Source organism: Manihot esculenta, chromosome 11, assembly GCF_001659605.2.
Source record: "Manihot esculenta cultivar AM560-2 chromosome 11, M.esculenta_v8, whole genome shotgun sequence".
Classification (NCBI taxonomy): Eukaryota; Viridiplantae; Streptophyta; class Magnoliopsida; order Malpighiales; family Euphorbiaceae; genus Manihot; species Manihot esculenta.
The window spans coordinates 32353835-32380086 of record NC_035171.2 but is presented as its reverse complement, the minus strand read 5'-3'; the positions used below and the strand labels follow the sequence as shown (position 1 = coordinate 32380086).

At 30.4% G+C, this 26252-nt stretch overlaps 3 protein-coding genes across 5 annotated transcripts; 2 read left to right on the top strand and 1 right to left on the bottom strand.

The window, feature by feature from the left end:
* Nucleotides 1-22: 22 nt before the first annotated feature.
* LOC110625521 (probable ribosome biogenesis protein RLP24) lies at nucleotides 23-2749 on the bottom strand. Its single transcript, XM_021771145.2, has 5 exons — nucleotides 2600-2749; nucleotides 1574-1683; nucleotides 822-935; nucleotides 550-686; nucleotides 23-457 (listed from the first exon to the last, which is right to left on the bottom strand). Exons 2-5 carry the CDS (start codon nucleotides 1652-1654, stop codon nucleotides 283-285), a joined length of 507 nt encoding a protein of 168 aa, XP_021626837.1. The 5' UTR covers nucleotides 1655-1683; nucleotides 2600-2749; the 3' UTR covers nucleotides 23-282.
* Nucleotides 2750-7385: 4636 nt separating this feature from the next.
* On the top strand, nucleotides 7386-17051 carry LOC110626969 (nucleobase-ascorbate transporter 12). Of its 3 annotated transcripts, none has more exons than XM_021773177.2 (10): nucleotides 7386-8102; nucleotides 8657-8754; nucleotides 8863-9033; nucleotides 9786-9886; nucleotides 12123-12258; nucleotides 12406-12456; nucleotides 12985-13272; nucleotides 13920-14154; nucleotides 15610-15896; nucleotides 16563-17051. In XM_021773177.2, the coding sequence occupies exons 1-10, from the start codon at nucleotides 7589-7591 to the stop codon at nucleotides 16680-16682; spliced, it is 2001 nt and encodes a 666-aa protein (XP_021628869.1). In that variant the 5' UTR covers nucleotides 7386-7588; the 3' UTR covers nucleotides 16683-17051. The 3 variants fall into 3 exon arrangements, with proteins under 3 accessions (XP_021628869.1, XP_021628867.1, XP_021628871.1); XM_021773175.2 differs by having other exon boundaries at nucleotides 16478-17051; XM_021773179.2 differs by lacking the exon at nucleotides 15610-15896 and having other exon boundaries at nucleotides 16478-17051.
* A 2951-nt stretch (nucleotides 17052-20002) lies between these two features.
* Nucleotides 20003-21712, top strand: LOC110625737 (arogenate dehydratase 3). The gene has a single exon (XM_021771363.2). The coding sequence runs from the start codon at nucleotides 20126-20128 to the stop codon at nucleotides 21410-21412; it is 1287 nt and encodes a 428-aa protein (XP_021627055.1). The 5' UTR covers nucleotides 20003-20125; the 3' UTR covers nucleotides 21413-21712.
* Nucleotides 21713-26252: the final 4540 nt, after the last annotated feature.

Genomic DNA, 26252 nt, shown 5'->3' with positions numbered 1-26252 from the left:
ATGCCACAAAAGATGAAGGAAGTTGAAAACTAACGCTGTATGTTAACCAGTTCCATTATCTAATTTAATTATAATAATTGTAAAATTATCAAAAACAGTATCATCTCTGCCACAAAAGGCAAGAAAATGTCATAGTCCCCTGCCATTACAGGATTGACACCCCTGCAATTACAAGTGCTGAAACACCTCTTACACAAACTCCCTCTCTTCCAACAAAGAAATGAAAAGAAAAAGAACAAAAGAGAAAGGCACATATAATATAAACCAGTAAAAAAAAAAAAATCACTCCTCCATTGCATGGTTTTCCTCTGTTTGATGTTTGGAGACAGTGACCTTGATCTTGGGCAATGTGAGAGATGGATCTTCAGCAAGAACTGAAGGAGGTTTAACCAAGTGGATACTCTGCTCCAATTCCTTCGCTGCCTCTCTCTGCTCCTTACCTTTCTTCACCTTCATCCTGCACAGATTTTTAATTTATAAGAGATTTTAATAGAAGTGAAATGTATTTAGTCCTTTTCAATGTGAAATACAGTGGAGAGAATGTAGAACCTCTTTTCAATGTGTTTGGCTTCCCTGTTAGATCTGACTTTATCAATCTTCTTAATAGCCTTCAGAGTATTCTCAGCAAGATTCCTATCATATCTCTCAGGTCTATTCCTCTTTCTCTCAAATTCAAAGGTTGAATCCTGGGCAAGGAAGAAAGAAATGAGCAATAAAGAGAAAAAGGCAGAATTTTTTTTTTTCCTCGACCTAGTGAATAAAAGGATGATTATTGATTGATATGATCGTAGAAAGAAATAAGTGAAAACAAGTATGTTAACCTGTGTCATGTCCTTTCCATGCAAACGCCTGTAGGCCTTGGTCCATTTTACTTTGCGTGGGTTTCTCTTCATTTTAAAGTTCTTATGGCATTTGGATCTACAAAATCGAAAAATCTGCAGAAAGACTGGTAATCAGAAACTTGAACAAAAAAAATCTTCTGCACAAATGACAGACTCAAGTTTTCGGTGATTGAACTGGCAACATAGATGAATAATTCTAAATAGATAGAACACAACTAGAAGATAAGGATTATGAAACAGAACTCTTCTTAAGCCATAATCTAATCCACAAGCGGCTAACATTATAGATAGAAAACATAGCTGATAAGCAATTGAGCGTTCATGGTTAAAACAGACAAGAGAGAGTTCGTGATCAAATACCAGATCAAGAAAACTTAAAGTAAAGTTCACAAATTTAATTTCATATTGTATAGATTTCTTTCTAAGTGGAGGTAAGGCAATCAACTTGACCTCATATACAGTTAAGGATGCAAGAAAATCAAAGTTAAACCAACTCCCAATCTGAGATATGGATAATATCACAAGAAAAAATTTTATGCTTATGCAGGGTATGATGATCAATTACCTTAATGGATCACCGGTACGATATTAATTCAATGTCAAATAGATCCAACCAGAATCATGATTCAAGCAAATTTTATTTTTTGCAACATTTAAGCAACAACAAAAAAGTACATATTACAAACAAATGCCTGCAGTACATGACATAATAATGGATGCGAAACATTTACCTTGGCATCATTTCGGACAAACTGGATACCATGACCAGGGTAAATAGTAGATGAGCAAAACCAACACTTCTCCAATCTCATTGTACCCTAGCTTTAGAGAACCCTGAACTCTAAGGAGAGAAAGACAACATGCACAATAAGTGAAAAATAAAATAAACACGTATATGAGAACTGCTATTTCCAAATTCAATATTATAAAAGGGTGCTGGTGACTGAATTCAAGTTGTACAGGCCAAATCACTGGTGCGAAAATGGTTGCAATAGAGTGTCACCAGTAACGAGAATATAACAAATTAACCAAAGCAACAACAATAAGCGCATACAAACAAAGGGAATTGAAGAGCTAAACAAAGAAAGAATATATCCTTAGCTTAACCAAATTGATCCTTTCAGTATTCCTTCACTGTGCCAATCATTACCATGAAGCTCATCGAAGAACCAACATATTGCAAAAATAAGCTCAAATGAGAATGTCAATGTGCGGTTTCAAATCGAACCATGCAAGCATGCCAAGGACTAAAAAAAAAACTAGCAAAACAACAAGGGCATGCCCCAACTAGAAGCACAATAGTGGTTTTTCAGATGTATTAGATCTCAGAAAATCATCACATCCTCCCTTTTTGTAGCTAACACACCTGTTTAACCCTCTAAATTTTCATTTTCAGCAAATTATTTTAGATATCTAGTGCCATAATCAAGGAAACATATATAAAAATCCAGTTCAGTGAAGTTCGTCCATTGCCCAGAAAGATTCAAATTTTGCTATTCTCCAAGTCAAGCTTTCGCGAAACACATTCAGTTACATCACTATCTATATTCATCTAGCAACAACTATCAAATACCATAATCCCAAAAAAAAATGTTTCGTTCCCTTTTGTAATCAAGCAAACTATAAGGACAACTATAGCATTCAAGCTAAACCAAAATTGAACAAATAAAATCTGTTCTCTCATCAAACAAAAAACAATCACAAAATCACAGTATCACAAGAGGAAAACGAAAAGGAAGAAGATAGAGTAGCCTTACAAGTTAGGGTTTGCCTCTTTGTAACATCACGGGGCTGTGAGGGTGTGAAGGGTGATTTTAGGGTTTAAGCAAGAGATGGCCCCACAACTTCGCTATGAATCAGAGATTGTCTTAGGTGTTCCACTTAGACCAAAACCCAACAAATATCACTGGTCATCCATCTGCCTAGAGCCCAAAATTAAGAAAGCAATTATTTTTTAAAAAAATCTATGAAAAAAGCACATGCTTATATAAATAATAATTTTTCAGTTAATAATTATATATGAAATAAGTGAATTTTTTTAATTTTAAATAGATTTATTTTTAAAAATTAATTATTAAAAAATTAATATTTATTTGAAGATATATTTTTCTTAATCTCTCTCAAAAAGTTTCTCTCACTTGGCAAATATAGAGAAAGTTGCTTTTTTTAATAAAAAAATCAAATTAGTATTGTAATAAATTTTTTATTTTATTTTCAAATAAATATTTATTTATTCATTACATTTATTTTTTGAATAAAATTAAAATAAGGTTCAAATATGAAAATATTTAGTTAATTTCATATTAATTTAATAATAATTTTTATTTATTGACATTTAAAAAGGATAAAATATTTTTCTATTTATTTTATTAAGATTTAATATATTTATTGCTTTTTTAAATTTGTGTAAAATTCTTAAATGACTGGTAAAAAAATAATGTGAATATTTAGTTAAATGAATTTTGGATTTTTTTTTTAAAAAATCAAAATTATTAAGACAATAATCCATAATATTCATTAAAGTATTAAATTTTGAATAAATTATTGAGACAGAAAGTAATAAATTATAGAAAAAATGTATTATTCCTCAATTATTGTATAATTGTCGTTAGTTTACATAATAATTATTCTGTCAATTATTGTTTGACAAAAATGTCACTTTAAATTCATAATAAATTATTTAAAATTAAATTTGACATATTTTAATTAAAATAATAAAAAATTTTGCTGATTAGATATGGTCAGGCATAAGAGCTATCTGACTCAGCCCAAAGGAATGGGAATCTGCCAATCAATGGCTTATATTTCTTTTTTTAAAAAAAAAAACTATACTGAATTTATCATTTAATAGAAAATAATTTTGATTAATTTTAAAATTTGTAAATCTTTTAGTTAAATTTTAATTAGACTGGTTTCAATCTAAGCTCAAACCAAACCCACCCAATTTAAGCAGAAGCTGCCCATCATTTTCAAAGCCAAGACTAGCCGTTGCTTTCAGTCCCTTGAGGTTTGAAGTGGTGGTCTTGTTCTTGCTTCGTAAAACACAGCTTGCAAAAAGGCATATTCCTATAAATTTTATTTGATCAATTGTTTTGTGGGGTCAATCCATCCTGGATTATTTTATATAAATCTAGTGTTTATCCTTCCAATTTGGATTTTTTTTAACATTCCCATTAAAAAAAAAAAAAGAAAATCCTAAAAAAATCTAAGTATATTTATACTTTTAATTTATTTTTTTCACAAAATTGTCATTAAATCACTTATTGTGAAGTTAATAAAGAAAATTTGATCCATCAAAATAAAATCTTATCATAATTACACTCCATTTATTTATCAAAAATAATTTGAATACAAAAAATATTTTACACAAAATAAAAATATTTTTCAAAAAATAAATTATTTTCATTATTTAATTATAATTTCTAATTAATTAATATACTCCAAAAAAAATCTTTAATTTATCATTCTTCTTTATTGAAAATCATTCAATTTTGATGTAAACCCTAAATTTGTTCAAATCATTCTTATCTAAAATAATTTAATGAAAAGGGATTTGTGAATTGAATTTTTGTGATGTTTTTAATAATAGCGAGTAAAGAAAAAAGAATGTTTTACATAAAATAAATATAAAATAGCTAAATTATATTTTATTTTTTAAACAAAATTACAATAATCTATTATCAATTAAATCTAATTTAATTAAATAAGATGATAAATACAATATGTAATTCTTACAAACCATTAATTGCTAAATGAGGTGATGAGAGATGAACCTACCCTAATTAGAGTGGCTATGGTTTTGAGTTATCTTAGCAATATTTAACATGTGATGGTGAAAATGATTGATGAAAGTAGCTTGTAGTGGGCTTTTGATTCTTCTCTGAAAACAACATTCTTGTATGTATTTGAGCACTGCCATGATGATGAGAAAGGGAAATGAAAATTTTGATCCAATTAAAGCATAAGCTGGAATTGTGTGGATTCCCATGAGAAAGAGACGAGAATACAACATGTGAATTTTTATGATAAGTTAGCATCAACACCGAATCATCCTAGGTCCCTTAATTGGTATGTGTTTGTCCTCAAGTTCAGAACCTTCCCACCTGTTTACCTTTACCCATGAAACTTGTATTATAATTCACTTTTCATATATATATATATATATATATATACAGCATTTTTTTACTATCTCGATTAATTCAACTTTGTATTTTGAATTTGATTTTATCTTTAATAAATTCTACCACACCCTAATTGGTGTCTAATTCGTCATGATATTTACTCTGATTACTTAAAATTTTATTACCACAAAATAAAGTGCTTTCCATATTACAGTAGAGACGCTACAATGGCTACCACTAGCCCTGATTTCTTCTACCAAAACAAGTTTTGCACTATAGCCACTAATCATGGTAGATTCTATGTAGATTTTACAATAATCAATGGTTATTATGTAATTATTATACACACAATAATTATATGAAATAATTTTTTGAGGATAAAATGTTAAGTATTTTTGCTAAATTAATGATTTATGCTCGAGAGATAAAAAAAATAATAAGAAGTATTTTTATCAAATTATCTTATATAGAGATTTAGATAAGTGCTTGAAAAGTATTTTTATTAAATTATTTTATGTAAGGGTTTAATTTTGAATAATCGTAAATCTTTGTTAGACTCTATAACTGATATTTCTGTTAGATGAGTTTGTGTTAATATTACTCTAACTACTTATATTTTGGCTAAAAAATCTATTAGGCATAATCGTTGTAATGCTACTTTAACTGCTCATATTTTGTATAATCGTCTTTCTATTTGAAATGATATCCCTATTTGTTTGATGAAATTTTATTAATACAATAAGTAGTTTTGTTTTAAAAAAATGTTAAGTATTTATTTTTAAATTATAAAAGTATTTTATATTAATATCTAAACTCTAAATACTATTGATTAGTAAAAAAATGACTTATATTATTTTATCTCTAACTCTTGGAGAGTTATGATTGATTTTGTGTTAAATTCATCAAACTACTATGGTGTTATGGATCAATTTTACAAGGAAAACGAGGTGTTGTAATTGAAATTACTATTAAATAAAATTGCAAATGCCATCATTCATATGCATCCTATCTTTAGGATAGAATAATTTAATTGAATTTTTTTTTTACAATAACTAAAGATTGTACTTTGATTTATGATTCAAAGGAAATAAATAATGAAACTGATGATGAGTAAATCAACACTACTTTTTTCGATATGAAATAATTATACATCATTTTCATATTAGTGGCAGTTTTAAATAAATAATATATTTTATTCGTCTTGTAATTTTTATTTATTTTTTATTTTAATCCATTTTTTTAATGGTCACAAATTTATAATTCATTTTTTTATTATAATAATATATAAATTGACTATTATAAATTTATTTTATTTTATTTATAAAAATCTTTTAAAAATCTCCTAATATTTAATAAAATTTAATTTATTTAAAATGGGTATAGTTAAAAGGTTAATAAAAAAAATTATATTTTTTAATATGTATGAAAAATAAAATAAATAAAGTTATAAAACAGTAAAATTGTTAATTTTTTTTAAATATATAAAAAAAACGAGTATGTGTATGGATCTTTGCTATAAAAATAATCTTTCTATATCATGGAAAATCTGTTTCGCTCCGCTTACCCATATCCTCTATTTAGAATTCAATGAATGTTGTTGTTTATATAAATTGCATTTAAGTTTAAAATTGACAGTTTGTGAAGTAGGTGTAGGAACAAGTGAATTTAATTCATTTACTTCATAGCATGTGCATTTTGTTTTTGTGAAAATTTGCATGACTTTTTAGGTAAAGAACATGTTTGTGATAAATTCATGGCCATATTTATAAAATTTAATTAAGCCTATTCAATGTCGCTATTGTAATTGGAAAAAGAAAAATTAAAAAAGTACGTTATTATATTAAATATTAACTTTTTATTCTTGGAATATCCATCGATTATTTATATATATAATTAATAATTAAAAAATTAGTATTTATATGAATATATATTTTCTTTAGTTTTATTTAAAAAATATAAAAAATATCAACGAGGTATTTATATTTTACATTTTAATCATGTTGCCTATGTATAGATTTTCTTAAAATAGTGTCGATTTTGATTTGCTTCCAAAATCATTAAAATAAATATAACACTTTTATGTTGGTAGGTTTTCAATCCACATTAATTATTGTGGATCAAATTCATCCTCAATCAAGATCATCCCTCTGTCAATATGGATATTAAAGATATTTAATCAAATATTTATGTAAAATTAATAAAAAAAAATATGTAAACTAATAAATTTAGAGTCGATGGTGATATATAAACTTAACTTTACTCTTAAAAAATATATTTAAGAGAAAGTTTTATTAAATTTTATTAATAAATTAATTAATGAATTATCGAATAAATTAATTAATAAATTTTATTAAATCTGAAGACTAAATAGTTGGTTTTTCAAGTAACAATAGTCTCCTTTTATATATATCTATAGCTTCATTCTCTCTCTGTCTCACACTTCAAAAGTCTTTTATTGCTCTTCTATGCTAGACCAGCAAGCTTCACACACTAGAAATGCTGATGTTTCATCTCTTCAAAAAACCCTAAGCAGCTCTCAAAGCCCTAGCAACTCATCTCAGATCTGCTCTGCATCACTCCAATTATGCACTTTCAGGAGAGGCTCTGGAGTTGAACTCTGTAACAATGTCCAACTCCGACCCCAAGCCCCGTCCCAAGCCTTCTCCGTTTCTACCTGCGCCTGAATCCTCCCCATTGCCGCCTTCTTCTTGGGCTAAGCGAACTGGGTTCCGACCTAAGTTCTCAGGAGAGACTAATGCTAGTGATTCCGGTCAGATTTCCGTTCCTCCGAAGCCCAGGGAGCAGCCTGATAATCAGCCGGATCTTGAAGCTGGTCGAGTGAAAGCAGCTCCGACGACACCATCACCGGCTGTCGTGAATGGCATTGCAACGGCGTTGCCAATTGAGAATAAAGATCAGACTGTGAAGAGGAGGAGGGACTCTGATGGTGGTGGAGCTCTCAAGAAAGAGTCGGGTCATGGTGCTAATGGGCAGGGTCCAGCAGGGCCCAGGGAGGGTACGAGAAGAGCTGCGAGGAATGAGGAAGTGGTTGATGTGTTGCCACAAAGTCTGGAGGATGATGGGCTTGTGGGAAGGCATTCCCATATGAAGTATGAGCTACGAGATACACCAGGACTGGGTAAGTTCTTTTTGACTGGTTATGATTCCTGTGCTTGATTTTGGTGCTTGAGAGAAGCGGGAAAAACAAAATTTTAAACTGCTTCATGTTTATTTATGTGAAGTTTGGAGTTTGACTCGTTCTTAAGGATTGTACGAGTTAACAATTTTTAATATGAAAGAAACGGCAATGCTCTTTTGGGTGCTTGTATGATGTTTGTGGTTTTTTTTTTCCCCTGTTTATTGATGATAGTAAGATATTGTGAGATAGTAATTATTCTTTTTTGTTGGTTTAATTGTCATTTGAATGAGGTACTTTTTCCTTTGTAACTATAGACGCTGACACATGAAAACATTATTTTTTTCTTATTGGATATGTTGGCAATATGGAAGTTTTTGTGTTTGTTGTTAGAATTATTGTTTAAGCTTAAGTGGAATTTATAAGATAGACGAGTGTGTTCTTCGTTGGATTTATTCACACATTTAAATTGGCTTATGTTTGTTAGACGAGTGTGTTCTTCGTTGGATTTATGCACACATTTAAAATTGGCTTATGTTTGTTGTATACTGTTTCAGTTCCCATTGGTCTATATGGGTTCCAGCATTACCTTTCGATGTTAGGTTCATTGATTCTCATTCCACTCGTCATAGTTCCTGCAATGGGGGGCTCTTATGTGAGTAGTTGTGAATTATTTAGATCCTTTTTGCGCTGTGATAGTCATTGATATGTCATTGGGAGTGTAGCATGAAGAGCTTGGTCTGATTGGACTTTGTTTGTGCAGGAGGATACTTCAACGGTGGTATCGACGGTGCTTTTCATTTCAGGAGTGACCACACTTTTGCATATATCTTTCGGATCAAGGTTGCCTTTGATACAAGGCCCATCATTTGTTTATCTTGCTCCAGCATTAGCAGTAATAAATTCTGCAGAGTTACAAGGATTAAGTGGAAATGTATGTTCCTTTTCCTTAGAGTTCTTTTTAGTTTCTTGTTTGGTTAAATACGCAAATTAGTAGTTTTCTTTTTGGGTTTGACACCAGTCACCATGCTAGTGGATGGAAATGTAAGATTGTAGTGTTGTCAGTTGTGCCTGTCCTAGTTTATACACTAACACATCAGCCAGACATCCAAATTAGGCTGATGTATGTATAATACAGAAGTGCAAAAGTTACAAATGTTTTAATTTGAAACTTCTTGAATACGGGATGCTCCAATGTGATGTGACAAACAGCCTGTTTGTGTTGACCATCTACAAACTATGCTCTTGTACTCCGGGAGTGAGCTCATTGAATGACTTTTAATATTGAAGGATGGTATCTTCTCAAAAAGAAAAAAAGGAAAAAAAAAGGAAAAAAGGAAAGAAAGAAAGATTGTAAAATGTGGCTAGTTGATATTTCGTCTTGTCTTTTCTTTAAATTTTGATAAGATTGGTTGGTAGCTTTTTGTAATTGGCTTTTTGGTAGTTTTTCTTAATGAGAAAAACTAACAAAGACAGATGGTAGGTATAGAAATGATAAGTTGACCTCTATCCTTGATTATTTGAACTTTTGTCAATCAATAAATCAATCATAATTGAGATAAGTTTTGAAATCATGAAGCACATTTTAAGCAAGTTCATTTTTTACCAATAATTTTGACTCTATATGAAAATTTTATTTTCATGTCTATTTTTAAATATATTTCTAACAATAATTTCTTCTGTTAGAATTTCAAACATATTATGAAGAAGCTACAGGGGGCTATAATTATTGCTTCGGCTTTCCAAGTGTTGCTCGGATATAGTGGTTTGATGTCAGTAATTTCGAGGTACAATTTCAGCATCTATTTATGTTGCATATATACCTCATTCTTATATTAAAAAAAAAAGTTATCTTTCACATTTATAAATTGTGAATCTGTGAATAGTGGATCACTTAAAGTTTTTCCATAGTTTCTTAAAGTGGATAGTTTAAACAGATTGAAAGTGAGTTTGTTATTTATAATCATAGGACAAGTTATTTATTGAATAGCATTGAACTTAAGTTGTTATTAATCATGTTTATCCCATCTTTACATGCTTTATCTAATATTATATTTATTATTTTATTATCACACTGCACATGAAACTTATCCTTGCTTTTTAACATGCAGTCTTATATTCCTTTTAGATACAAGAACCAATATTAAGTTATTTTGTAGTCAACGTGAAGCTTAATTTTCATCCTACATCATGAATGCTTGCTGGTATCTCTACCTCAATTTTCATCCTACAGTAAACCTTTAACGTGAGTGAAACATAATCTGTAGGTTAATTGCAGAATAAATTAATACAGATTCTTGTCTGTCCAAAAGTATCAACACTTGTCAAAAGAAATTGGCAAGTGGATGATGTCTTTTGAGAGGCTAATTTTAGTGCAGATTGGCTAGCTAATTTCTTGACATGCCTTCCCTCAGGCTGCCATGCACTTGAAGATCCTCCATAAGGAATTTTTTTTGTTGGCTTCTGCATGATTTATGTGGTATTGCTTATTCTTGTTTTAGTATAGGGTAGTTTCAGGGGTTTTGAATACTTGTAACAAAAAATGAGGAGTTTGGATGAACATTGTTACATATTAATAGGAAGAGAAAGAGTGGTGTTAGTAGGCAGTCATAGTGAGTCAGGTTGTTAGTTTTGGATGGATAGAGAATTAAGTGGTCAGAGTTAACAGAATGTTAAGAATAGGAACTGAGAACAGAGATTAGAGATGAGAAAGAGAAGAAATTGAGATGAGGAGTAGAAGATTAAAATTGGACGAGAGAAGAAAGAATCAGACTGGATGACAAGAGAATTAGGAAGAATAGAGAGAGAATGATCTTGTTATTGATTCTCTAAGAATGAGTCAGGTACATTATCTTTCCCATTTTACACAAGGACTTCTGTAACTGTTTCTAACTACTTGAGCTGACCTGTCACTAGCTCAGTAGTTCCCTCCAAAACTCTTACAACTAATTGCTATTGAAATCGCTTCCCTCCAAAATGCATCATACAGTCCCAGCTCACTTCTTCACATCTCCCTTCTTCCTTCTTCTATATTATGTGATAATGAATTTGTTAGAGGCAGTTACATTACTGTTGCACAAATAGGAGAACTATTCTGTATTCAGCAGTCTGAAGAATCAATAAGTAAAAGCACTCTCATCTCTCTAGATTCTCTATTCTTTTCTCATCTATTCTATCTTCTTCTCAGGATCAACTACTAATTTTCACCTGTATCTCTGTTTTGAAGAATTACAGATCTGGTGCTTGACAAACATCATACAAACTAATATTATGGTGCACAACAAAATTCTTTGAATTTAGATTGATATTATATTTTATTATTTTGAAGTTTATAAACCTGCATTTTGGATCTAATGATCATTGACAGCAACAACTTAAGCCTTAATCCAAAACTAGTTAGGGTTGGCTATATGGTCCTTTTTTGCCATTTATCTCTACTTGAGACCAGTTCTGCATCAATATTCAACTGGGTCTTAATGAGCATTAAAGTTAAATTTGTTAGCTTGTTTGTATCGGGTTTCTTAGTTATATAATTATCTTCAATCTGCAAGTTGATTTTGTAAAATTAGTTTTATTTTGGCTCGTGTTGGATGAGCCAAGGAGGTGACATGTTTTTCCTATCTTATTTATGGACTGCCTGCTGGCTCAGGTACCAGAATTTAGATGCTGGTTACTGCCAAATGTTGTTTTAAATCTCAGACATATTTCTGTAATTTTGAGATGAAATAGTTCTTTTGGAGGAACTTATTGTCCTTGGGATTTCCACCCCCCCCCCCCCCCCCTTCTTTTCGGTTTCAAAATCCTCTCAATGTTGAACAGTTGTTGGAGAAGAAAAGGTGATAATTTCCAATCAAATGTGATTGAGACATTAGATTGCACCCGCTAGTAACCTCTTGGCTTGCAGTCTCAGCATAGACTCTTTTAGTTCCAGTCGTGAAATACTGTGTTGCAAATAATATGATGTACAGGCCTTGTGCAGAACATGCCCAATAACTCAACTTGGTTAATCTCTTGCCTTCACAGGTTGATCAATCCAGTGGTTGTTGCCCCAACTATTGCTGCTGTTGGACTTTCTTTTTTTAGTTATGGCTTTCCGCTTGTTGGTGACTGTCTTGAGATTGGCGTGGTGCAGATATTACTGGTTATCATTTTTTCTCTTGTAAGTTTGTTTGAACTAGACCTGGGTTTAATTTTGATTTGGGTATTGCTGACGATATTATAAATCTGTCCCCCCTCCCTATATAATTCTTAGAAATAAAACAAATTCAGTTATTGACCAATTATATTTCTTTCATACTCTATGCAGTACCTTCGTAAGATATCTGTTTTTGGTCATCGCGTTTTTCTCATTTACACGGTAAGTCTACTTTGACAAATTGATCTTTGTGATCATCCTGGTTCCTATTGTTGATGTTTTTGCTCTTCCTTCTGCCCTCAGTGTGCAGATCTAATCATCTTGCATTTGATTTTTTCATTATATATTCTGTGATTGCTATTTGAACTTCTCATTAATCCTACACCATTGACTGGAGAAACCCATGCAACTTTAGAACTTGAGTCAGATCCTTTCACAATTAGCCGGACTTCCCATTTAATGTCCATTATCAATTGTAGGCCCAACAAAACAAGCGAAAAATGTAAATGGCATATTAAGCACCTGAGTGGAGCAAACTTCATGGATTTCTTGCAGGTGGAGCATAAGTGCTAACCAATACAGACTTTGACCTTCTTAATAGAGTAGCATCAGTGAAGTAGTTCCAAGTTCAAATTACACCATTAGAATGTTGCACCTCTAACAGTTCAAGATTGTAGTTAATTGTTTGGTTTTATTAATCGTCTTATGCCATGCTCTAGAGTGTAATATTGATGCCTTTTGCACTGCCAGGTTCCACTGGGTCTAGGAATCACATGGGCAGCTGCTTTTCTTCTGACTGAAACAGGAGCTTATAGTTACAAAGGCTGTGATCCAAATATTCCTGCTTCAAATATAATATCTGACCACTGCAGAAAGCATGTTTCCAGGATGAAGCACTGTCGAGTTGATACTTCTCATGCATTGAAGTCTTCCCCATGGTTTAGGTTTCCTTATCCCTTGCAGTGGGGTACTCCTGTCTTTGAGTTGAAAATGGCCCTTGTCATGTGTGTGGTGTCCATTATCGCATCTGTAGATTCGGTTAGTTCCTTGTTAATGGTTATGTTGAATCTTCTGATGGAGACATATTCAATATATTGGCCTAAGGACTATTCTGTTTAAAATTCATATATTGCATGATATTTTATGAACTTGTAAACTTGACTTTATCACAAACTGGTTACTCTTTTAGATTATTTTTTGTTTGATGCATCTATATGCATGTTTTTCTGTAAAATTTACACATTTACGAATTTTACAATATCACCAGTTGTCACTTTCTCAGCTTTCTTGAAAACTTGTGTACTGATTTAAATTAATCATTAATGTTTTCCACTTCTTGAATTTCTCTATAGTGATGTCTGGATAAGTAAATAATGTTCAGACCTAGAACATGAAAAACAAAAATTATGTAGTGTGAAAATTATGAAAGCAATTATTGTTTTCACCATTGGGTTTGGTGACAATCTATTGAGGAAGCTTTTCATTAATGTGTAAACATTAAATTTCTAATATTTTAGTGTTGCATAAACATTAAATTTCTAATATTTATTGTCGTATTTATTTTGTATTTGCTACAAAGGAGGCAAAGAATTGTTTTATTTTTATTTTTATTTCTAAAGCTGTTATATGATGTAGTGGGTAAAGTTACGTGACAAACTTGATGATTTTTCTGTGTTTGAAATTAGATTGGCTCATATCATGCATCATCATTGTTGGTGGCATCTAGACCTCCAACCCGAGGTGTTCTGAGTAGAGGGATTGGCCTTGAAGGGCTTTCTAGTGTCTTGGCTGGTCTTTGGGGTACTGGAACTGGCTCCACAACTCTAACTGAGAATGTGCACACTATTGCTGTGACCAAAATGGGAAGCCGCAGAGCAGTTGAAATAGGTGCAGGTGTTCTGATTCTCTTATCCCTTATAGGTAACCATTAATAATATTTTATTCTTTAAATTCACTTATTTAAGCACAAGTTGATATCTTTTGCCTTTGTTTGTCAAAAGCATGCATCACATGGTGAATGCTACAAAAATATGAGTTGCAAAACAATAGAGAATGCAGCATATAATGCAGCACATTTGCATTGTGATAGAGATACAACAACGACAAATAAGTATTAATCCCAAACTAGTTGGGGTCAACTATGAGCCATATGGATCCTTTGTTGACATTCAGCTCTGTGATAGACAGATCCTGTAAAATTCCTTCAAAGCATTTTAAATTGGCTACTTACATTTGACAATGTTTTGTCCACATTACTCTCAATAACATCTCTAATTTTCTCTGCATTGTTGCCATATTTATTTAGTTATTTTTGGGGAGCAAATGGAGGGGGATTGGATGGATGGTAGTTGGGGTTGGAGCAGTTCTTGTTCCCATTATCTTGTAAATTCTCATTAGTGCCTGTTTTTATATCTTGGTATGACACAACATGTTGGATAAGGAACTTTACTCTTGTAAATAAAACATAACTTTGGGCAGTTGGGCTACATTTAGGGTCTATTTGGCATTGCTGTCAAAGTTGCTGTTGGAAAAGCGCTTTCTTAACAATACTATTTAAAGAATATTAAAAAATAATTTTAATTTATTTTTGACATAATTTAGTCATAAAACTACTAAAATAACAAAGCAACTTCTCCCAAACTATTTTTTTTCAATGGCATCTAAAATGGTGCTTTTTAAGGAAAGCACATTTTTAGTCTTCAAACTCAATGCCACACATGCTCTTAGTATGACAAAATAAAAAAGTGTAATATACATGTGATTTCATTACAAATGTGATTACTTTGGTAATACCAAAAAATTTATGTAATAGAATGATAATTGCATAATGTAATCAATTTTACTTCAAATGTAATGATCATGACATACACAAATGAATGTAATTACGAGTGCTTGTTTTAATTTAATTTATTTATTATTAATTATCACCACCACACCTCCATTACTACCCCCACCGCTGCCCCACCTTATCACTAGCACCTCGCCCTGATACTACCACCCCATCCTGACGACAGCAGCCACCTCCACTATTGAGACTACCATTACCACCACCACTACCACCAGCAGCTAGCTACCACTGAGCCAACACTACCATTACTACCTAGCTACTGCCATGATCCATCATCATGATAATTTCCATTAATTATTACTACCATAAATAAACTTAATATTAAAATAAAAACTTTCATTGTATTACATTATTTATTTTTATTTTGCAACTAAACATGTTAAGGTAATTACAATTGCATTATACAATTGATTAAATTGCCTTGTATTACATTATACTAAACATAACCTTAGTGCGGAATCTTCATGCTTTTCTTATCCTATTACTGTGGTTCCTTAAGTTCCTCCTAATGTTCTGTTACATACCAGGTAAAGTTGGAGGGTTTATTGCTTCAATTCCTCAAGTAATGGTTGCTGCTCTCCTTTGCTTCATGTGGGCAATGCTTGCTGCACTAGGATTGTCAAATCTACGGTATAGTGAGGCTGGAAGTTCTAGGAATATCATCATAGTAGGGCTATCCTTATTTTTTTCACTTTCAGTGCCAGCATATTTTCAACAATATGGCATCTCCCCAAATAGTAACTTGTCTGTTCCAAGTTATTTTCAGCTTTACATTGTTGCCTCTCATGGACCATTCCACAGCAAATTTGGAGGGGTATGTCTTGTTTTCTACTTCTTCAACATAAGTGCTTTTCCTTTTCAATGACTGTCAATATAATAAAAATTGAGAAGCAATGAATTAAATATTCTGTTGATCCTGGCTCACCCTTTTCTCGGTGTGGCCTGTCAAAATCAGCTGTATCTTAATTGTATTGTCCATCCTCCTCCTTAACCAAGATCTAGGATTGCAAGCAAGGCATAACTTCTCAAATCAAGATTGTATATGTATTTATATCCTCCTCATTTATCTAACCAAGAACTAGGATAGCTAGGCATAACTTCTCATATCTAGATGTATTATGCAACTGTTTTAGGTGTTATCTTAAAGGTGATTTAATTGCTTTCTTTAGGGTTCACATTTGGATTATAGGCACTAGATTTTCTTTTATGGTATATGATTTTTCATCTCACATTTTCTGTTTGAGGGCTTTTTCTCCCATGTTCTAACTCTTCGTCTATTGGAACATAATCTCTCCAAAATACACATTGGTTTAATTTTTGGATTCAAACCTACTCTTTTGAGATTGACATGCAGATCTTTTTAATAATTTTTTGGTAAATGTGTTGTCTTTGCAGTTGAACTATTTTTTAAACACATTATTATCCTTACATATGGTGATTGCATTTCTGGTGGCTATTATCTTGGACAACACTGTACCAGGCAGTCGGCAAGAGCGGGGAGTGTATGTATGGTCTGAAACAGAGGCAGCAGGGAGGGAACCTGCAATTACCAAAGACTATGAATTACCTTTCAGAGTTGGCAGAATTTTCAGGTGGGTGAAATGGGTTGGGATTTGAGAGATCAAGGATGTTTTTGTTGCTGTGCTGATCAGCATTGAAACTAATAGAGCTGCTCCTATTGAGGGGATATGATTGTGCGGCCCTTTTGATTGTGGATGCAAGTCCCTTGAGCTCATATGGTAGGTATCAGGGGGAACAAAATGATTTTTCAGGTCCATGGAAATGAGTTATTAATGTACATTATAGGATCCATAGGGATCTCATCTCATTGTGTTGTAATTTTAAATTATTCACCAATGTATTTAGTTTTGAGTCATTGAAATTGTCTAGCTTAGAATACATAATCCATCCTCATCATGTATATTTTTTTCTCAATTATATTCTTAATGAGCGTCACCTTTTATTTTTATTTTTTCCAATTGTTTGATTCTACTATTGTCTTTTTCTTGTTACCTTTATCTTGCAAATATTATTGTAAATTTGCATTTCAAGCACTTCATATTAATATAAAAACACATCATCTATTTGAACTTGATGCTGTGATCACTAAAGCCTTAAAAGATTGATGGTGGTATTATCCTTATTATTTAGGGGTTTTAATCCCCATTTGGTGTTGAGATTTTGCAGCTAAGAGAAAATATTATTTTTTGAATTTATAATGAATCGGATTTAAATAAAAATTATTTTTAAAATATATATTTTTTCATTGAGAGTTGTGCAACATCTCTCTTTTCTATTATTTGAAAATAAAAAAATATTTGCAAATCAACTTTCAGACAGTAAAAATAAATAGTTTTTATTGGAGTGATATTAGAAATAAATAATCTCAAATTGTATTTATATGACCAAACCAAGTCAGAACCTTGATTAATAATAAAGAAAGTGGTTTTGATTTGAATAGATTTAGGACCAAATCAACACATAGATAGATGCATGCCATGAATGACCTAACCTTCAACTTTCACCTCCATTATTGAAATTTGAAGCTAATATTTATGCATGGCATGAATAGGACCACCTCTTAACTTAGCCAGACTCAGTGTCATACGTGGAATTTGGCTGCATTTTGCTGCTATGTCTCAATCTAGTTAGCTATTCTTCATTTATTTCACTTATATTAATTACATCTCTACTCTTCTACCTCTTTCTATTAATTATGTCTGCAAATTGCTATTATCTTAATTAATATGCTCCTCATATATCTACCACCTAGCAGTTTGTCTGTCTTTAGAGAAGAGAAAGAAAATCTAGGTTTTAAGCTTTCGCCTCCATTTATTTGTTGAAATTATTTTTTATTTTTTAACTGGAATTATTATATATACCATAATTTTATTGTAATAGTTTATTATAATTAATTAGGATGCAAAATAATACCTCAACTAACTATCTTTCAGTTGCATTAATTCTATCTCTACACTTGCAATTCTTTCTGTTAATTAGGTCTGCAAACTGGTAATTATCTAACACCCAACAATTTTAGTGTTCAGAGAAGCAGGAACGAACCAACTTTAGATTTGAGATATATAAACTTTAGACTTAAAAAAAATAATTTGTATGTCAAAATATTTTTCAAAAAATAACATTTATTTTTCCTGTCTTAGTAGATTTATTAACATTAATAAGACTAAGTTATTTTCTTTAAAAATAATTTATTTTTTTATTTTAATCAAAAAATATTTTCTATTAAATAATTTTGTCTCACTGTCTAAAAAACAGAACTATTATTCTTTTTTTTTTAGGTATAAAATAATTGTATTAAATAAACTTTCTAGAAGAACGTGTTTGAAAACATATCTCCTAGTAATTAGTTGCCATGTGGATTACCTTAATGATATCAAAGTGTTTAATTAGGTAAAAAAAATTAAAATCAATTAGATCGGCAGCTTAATTTTTATAAATAAAATAAATATTTATTAAAAATGTTTTATTTTTTAATAACGAATCAATGTGAGTAAAAATATATATATAAAAAAATGTAAAAATGTTGTAGGTAAGGGAAGAATATACATATGCATATATAATAATAATAATAATCCATTTTAAGAAACCCTACTTGGCAGACACCACAATACGCAACCGTTTTCTAGCAACTTAGCTTAATTGATGAGCTTCTTCATCTAATCTTAAACATTACTTGATATTAAGAACAAAACAAATCTATATCAATTAAAATACGTTGTTATTTGAGTTGGTCTTCTCCTTCAACACGTGTTACACTTGTAATTATATTGATTTTTTTAAGATTAAATTAATATTTTCAATACTTCAAATTCTCAAATTATAGAGAGATAAATATTTTCAGATTAAAAGTGATATTAATTATTAAATAAAAAATCATTTTAATACAACAAAAAAGAAAAAGAATTATATTTTTTTTTTATGTGGGCGATAGATTGATTATAATTTAGTTTGTATTAAAAAGTTAGTGATGAAAACGAAAATTATTTAATTTGCAAAAAAAAAAAAAAAAAAAAAAAAAAACGTCAAAGCAGTCGCTATAGCCATAAAAATCAAACTGTTAGACCCAAAATATATAATTATATATAAACTAACTGTGCACGTGTAGTATTTGAGCCTTCTCTATATAGTATTATTTTCTTTAAAATATTATTTCAAACGTGACTGTTTTATTTTATTTTATTTTTTTTTTACGTCACAAATTAAGATATTTATTTATTATTTAATTTAAATTTTTATAAATAAGGAAATAATTTGAAGCAAAAGAAAGTGGTAGTTGAGAAGCAAAATTAAGCTCCCAAAATTTTCCTCACCTACTACTCTACAATTTCCCCTTGCAACCGTCTGAAGTAATCAAAAAGCTTAACACAACTTGTACGTAATAGTTGAATTTGGAGATTGAAATATTAAAGAAAACAAAAGGAAAAACAAAGAGATCAACCCCCTTTCATTTCTTTAATATATATATTTTTAATATTATAAATATAATTTTTTTTATTTCTCAAGTTATAATTTCATATTTCATAAACTTAATCCACTTGGAGAGTTTGTAGCTATCTATTTTTCATTTTTCTTTAAATTATTCGATATTAAAAATGTATTAGGGTTGAGAATGTTGTGTTGTGGTCAAATTAATACTATCTAGAAGTGGAACTTTGTTATATCATATAATGGACCAAATTAAATGGATGCTAACATTTTGTACATAATTTTTTATTTTATTTATTTTGTGGGTTATTTAAATTAGTAATTATTATCACACCCCATTAATAAATAAATAAGGTGGAGTTAGAGAGAGAGAGAAAACACAGGGGGTAGGTGTGAGATTGACCAAACCGCCTTCCACCCAATCCAACCACACATGATCTCTAAGCATTTCACGTATAAAACCCCCTCCCCCTCTCTCTTTCTCCTCAGCTTGACGTTCCCTTGTATAGAGAACACCAAGCTAAATCTATCCTTTCATCTCTGTTTTTCACTTTCTTTTATTAGATTTTAAGCTCCGCAAAAAAACAAACGCTTAATATGCAGGCGATCTCCCCTCCATCTCCTCTCAAGTCATTAGTCTCGACTCGGCGTCGACTCGCTCGAGTCTCCCCCAACAAACTCCATGTCCACTGTATCTATCGGTCTGATCCCGTCCATTTTCCTAACGGCGTTGGCTCCAACCGAGCTGACTGGCAAAGCTCTTGTGCTATATTAGCCAGTAAAGTCGTTTCTCAAGAGCAATCTATTGATAAATCTAATGGAAATTCCGGTGATGCTGATCATGTTGCTGCCGTCAATGGGCACAAGACCTCTATCGATCTTAGTTTAGTTCCTCTCAACAAAGGCTCTAACGATGGCAACTCTGATAACAATAAGCCGATTAAGTCGTTAAGTATCACGGACCTCTCACCAGCTCCTATGCATGGTTCTCAACTCCGTGTTGCTTATCAGGGAGTTCCCGGTGCGTATTCAGAGGCTGCGGCAGGAAAAGCTTACCCAAACTGTGAAGCCATCCCTTGTGATCAATTTGAGGTGGCTTTCCAGGCAGTGGAGCTCTGGATAGCAGATCGTGCGGTTTTACCGGCTGAGAATTCTCTAGGTGGATCCATTCATAGAAATTATGATTTGCTCCTCCGCCATCGCCTCCACATCGTTGGTGAAGTACAGTTACCGGTCCACCATTGTCTCTTAGCCTTACCCGGCGTCCGCAAGGAGTATATTACTCGAGTGATCTCTCATCCTCAAGCACTAGCGCAATGTGAGCTAACGCTTACTAAACTCGGACTACATGCCGCTCGAGAGGCAGTGGATGACACGGCGGGCGCTGCAGAGTACATAGCCTCTAACAACCTCCGCAACACGGCAGCCATAGCTAGTGCACGCGCAGCAGAGTTGTACGGACTGCAGATACTAGCCGATGGAATCCAAGACGACTCAAGCAACGTGACGCGGTTCTTGATGTTGGCGCGTGAGCCAATAATCCCGCGCACAGATCGACCATTCAAGACGAGCATCGTGTTCGCACACGAGAAAGGAACGAGTGTGCTTTTCAAGGTGCTATCGGCGTTTGCGTTCCGCAATATCAACTTGACGAAGATCGAGTCGCGGCCACACCGAAGCTGCCCAATCAGGCTAGTGGACGATGCAACTGTTGGGACGGCAAAGCACTTCGAGTACATGTTCTACGTGGACTTTGAAGCATCAATGGCTGAAGTTAGGGCACAGAACGCATTGGCAGAGGTGCAGGAGTTCACATCTTTCTTGAGGGTACTGGGGAGCTATCCTATGGACATGACCCCTTGGTGCCCTTCAAGGGAAGATTAACAAAACCCTCTAATAGAAAATTCCAAAAAATAAAAAAAGAACCCTTGAAAGTGTTATTATTTGCACAAAAAGGGGTTATTGAGTTTATTTTTTTGGAATTTGTTTTTTAAGTTGGGAATTTTTAATTCAACAGTATTGGATGAATATGTTATTGGGGTAAATATTTAAATTACAATTACAAATAGTTGTTCATCTAATGTGTAAGAATGTGAATATGCTATTATGTAATTTGAGGAGAACCTTTTAAGGAAAAGAACAGTGAAAAAGAATATATCATAAAAAATTTCCCATTTATTTCAATATTTATTTTCTTGTTAACTTGTCAAATTATTTCTGTGACATGAGATTGTATATATGCACTGAATCTTATTTCTTCTCATTTACTTAACATTTTTCTTATTTTTTATCCACTTTTCAAGGCATGTAAATGTATGCTTTACACTTGATAATTTATATATTGTCAATGATTCTTATTTCTCTGAATTGCAAGCATTTCTTATTACTTACCATTTGAAGATTATAATTCACATCGTTAAACCTGCAGGTTACATGAATATTAGATAGGCAGTTTTAATTGTTAAAGCTTGTGAGGTACATTAACATGGCTGCCAAATTTTGGGTCGGCGGAATTCTCACGTTGATGGTGGAAAAGTAGAGGGCTTGCTTGGTAGTTGTCACACCTTTTCACCGGTAATCTAACAGTCCATATCTCTCCCTCTCTTTTTTTTCATTGTGTTTTGCTCCTATATATATATATATATTAATTATCTGTATGGAAAAAATTGGCATGTTTGAAAGTCTACATCATATTAGTCATGTCCAAGTCCGATCTTGATTTGTATATACGATAAACAATAATGATTTTAATTCTAGACTTCACATCACACATCATTAAGATATTTTCTTGGTCATTTAATATTTGAAGTAAAATTCATGTAATAATCTCATTACCAGATGAATTTACTGGATAGTGAAACTATTAGTTAGAAATACTTTAGCTTTATCATTTTTAACTAATAGTTCTTTTAACAGTAGTTAATTATTTTATAGCAAATAATTAAACAATAAAAAAATAATTTATAATTTTTATTTTAATATTTAAATAATAGCGTTTTGAATACACTAATTTCAAAATTATTATCAAACAAAACTCAAATAGATATATATTTGATGATGTTAAAGGTGAGATAATATCATAAATTTTTATTAAATTTAATAATTATTTGATAATTTTAATTTTATTAACTTCAAAATCAATTAAATATTAGTTTAGTCATGCTCGTATTCCATTTAAACTGGTCATTTTTTAATGAGATTCACCCTTGATCCCATATTTTCGATTAGAGCTCAAAATTTGAAGATAGATTACAAGAAGCTAACTATCTCTTTATCATTTCCTAAAATGATATTAAATTTCAGATTATTTGATTAACATCTTCTTTTATTTTTTATTTGAAAGTTAAAGCCAGGTTGTTGAGAAACTTATCTCGATTAAAGATTCATCTCAAATCAATATATGAATTGATATTGGAAAAAATAACATTTAAATTTAAAACTTAAGTGTGTACTAATTTTTTTGGTCAATTAATTTTATATTAAATTTAATTTCTTTATTAGAGCATATAAACTTGAAAAAATTATAGAAATTGATATATAATAAAACTTAATTGAATAAAAATAAAAAGAAAAAACTTGGGATATATATATATATATAATGGATTTGCACGCGTGCAACATGTTTGAAAGCTTACTCATTTACCTTTGCTCACCAACCGTTCGAGAAAAGTTCTAACTTAAAACCTCGTTTGTTGGTAAGTCAAGCTTGATATGTAGCATTTTCAATTTCCTATTCAGTTCTTTTTTTCTTACTTTTACACCAACCTACTCAATAACGTTGAATATTAAAACTCATACATAATTCAGCATTATTGTGATATAGAAATAATTTCCAATGATTTTTAAAATATATTACATTTAACTAAAAATAATTATCACAATTTATAAATATTTATAATAATATTTTTTTAACATTGATTCAAACAAAAATGATCAAATACAACCTATAATATATAAACAAAATCTTAGGGTTAATTAATAATAATGCTGTAAATATTGATTAATTATACATTATAAAGAATGGAAGATCAAGGATGACGTAATTGGTGACACCTATGGTGATTAAGCAAATTAATAAAAAAAAAATAACGATGAGATTAAAGTTAGGAGGATGAGAAAAATAAAGGGTTTGGTAAGGGGGGAGAAGAGAAGGGGAGATTGTTGTGGTAGGTGAAGATGTTTTAGTGGTTGAAAGCTTCACATATTACAAGTTGTGTACAGAGAGGTTGATGTATTACTGATGCCAATTATTTTTCTTTATATATATTTATAGCTTTAATTTTTTAATTAAAATGTGGATTTAAAGGGGATGTATGAATTTAAGAATGATTTGAGATTTGTTCTTTATCACAGTAAATATAGTTTTTAAATATTTTAAAAAAATTAATGAATAATTAACCCTTTTCTAAAAATTAAAATTTTAATTTGAAATAAACTATAATTCACATATTTTTTTTCTTCTTTTATTGATTTGTTTGTGGTGCAGTATAAAGCCTTAAATAGTTCTACACATGAAAGGAAATGCTGAAAATACTTTATTTATTTTAATATTTTTTTATAAATGTTTATTTATTTTAGTCAGAAGATGAAACTCAATATTATGTTATAAAATCACTAGATATACATCGGTGGTTGGTAAACCATAAATTTAAAATTTAAAATTACAAAACTCAATGTGAACATACCCCTACTTCCAAAATACTAAATTCTGTAGCCAGCTCAAGCCTACAAATTATAATACTTTATTATTATGGTCTTCTTCCCTTCATCAGCCTTTTTTTTATTTATCCACAAACCTAATATTTATAAGCATTGCGATAAGATCTTTACATAAATTTAATTTTAAATTCATATAATATAAAATGTTATGCTATAATATATTTATAATATTAAAATGCTTTTTTAAATACATTAACTGTTAGTGATTAAAATATCATCTATTTAATTACCAATAATTAAAAGTATATATAATTTTATTTTTTTAAATTATAAACTAATCAATTTTATTGATAATAACATTCAAGAAAAGCTTAGCATACATCATCAGATTTTTTTTCTTTAAAAAAAAATACCCAACTTAAAATAACAATGCTAAGTGAAAAAAATGGAAAATAGAATACAAAAGCAAACCAACATATAAGTAGAACAAAAACAAGAAAAAAAAAAAAAGTGATGAAAAAAGCCCAGGATAACGTAACCAAGATAAGGACCCCTAGAAAACAAGGAGAAACAGATGAATAAAAGACCTGACTCATTCAAGCAAGAAATCAAACACAAATTTTATTTGTGATTCTTCTATCATGATTGAATGGAGATTGAGATAAAATTCTTAGCAAGTTCTTTAATTTGTCCCTAAATTACTAATAGAAAGTCTCTTTCAATAATAATATTATTCACGCTTTGTTTAGTATAGTTTATTTTACAAGATAAAAAATTTAAATAAATTTTATAAAATAATAGAATATTTTAATTTATTTTAAATAAAAAAATTAAATTATTTCATTTCAAATAAAAATTATTTAAAAAAATTAATTTAAATTATGAATTGAATTAAAATTTTAAATTCAAATCGAAAGTAAAAGCCCTTTATTTTAAAATTAGAGGATCAATGATGTATTTAAACACCTTAAAAAGGAGTAGAAGACTATTAAATGATGGAGCCAACATATTGGAATTTCATTAACTAATTTATAAATAATGATAATAATTTTAAGTGAATAAAAAAAAAAGAAATTTCAAAGAAATATGTTTATGATTATATACAAGAAGAAGATGAAAATTTTCAGAGAAAGAAAGGAAAAGAGAAAAGGAAAATAATGGAGAAGCAATCCAAAAGCATAAAGAATATAAATAAGAGAAGATTCCTTTACATTGTAAATGCCACTCAAATTCACTCATGGTGTCTTGACCACACAAAACCCTTCACCAACTTTCTTGATGATTATTTATGAGCTGAACCTCAATGACTTTGACAAAAGTAATCAACCAATAATTAACCTCACATATTGCATACACCTTCCTCTCAATCTTCTCTAATATTTCATGCCAACTTCTTTTGTCTTTGTCTAGAGTTGATTTGAGTGTATGGCCTTTTGCCGACGATTCTTATTTAGATTTAGCTTACTATAAATTAAGATATAAATATATACGCTCCCATCTATAAAAATTATATAGAATTCGCATATTTATATTTTAAATTCATAATAAATTAAATTTTGATAATTTTTTTTTTCTATATGCACACATTCAATCTATTATTTTAGTACTTGTTTTGTCTATTCGTCCTTAATTATTGGGATTCTTCTGTGCCTTTCATTTTATTAATAATGCATCATTATGCATTAAATTAAAAAGTACATACAAAAGGAACATAATTTACAAAATATAATTTATGCTATTGTTTTTATAATATGGTTTATTACTAAGTTTCTATATTATAAAAAAATTATTAATTAATTTTTTAATTTTAAAAAATATATTAATTTATTTTTTATATTTTAAAAAGTTTATTAGTTAATCACTCTACTAATTTTAACTATTAAATGTATTACTTTTTAAGTATGTTTTTAAAAAAATTCATTGGTTGATATTTAACGACTAAAATTATTGGAGGATTAATTAATAAATTTTTTAAAACATCATAAATATTTTAATAAATAGAGAAATCAATTGAATTTTCTTTAAGATAGAAATTAAATAATAAATTTTTCAGTGGTATGTATAA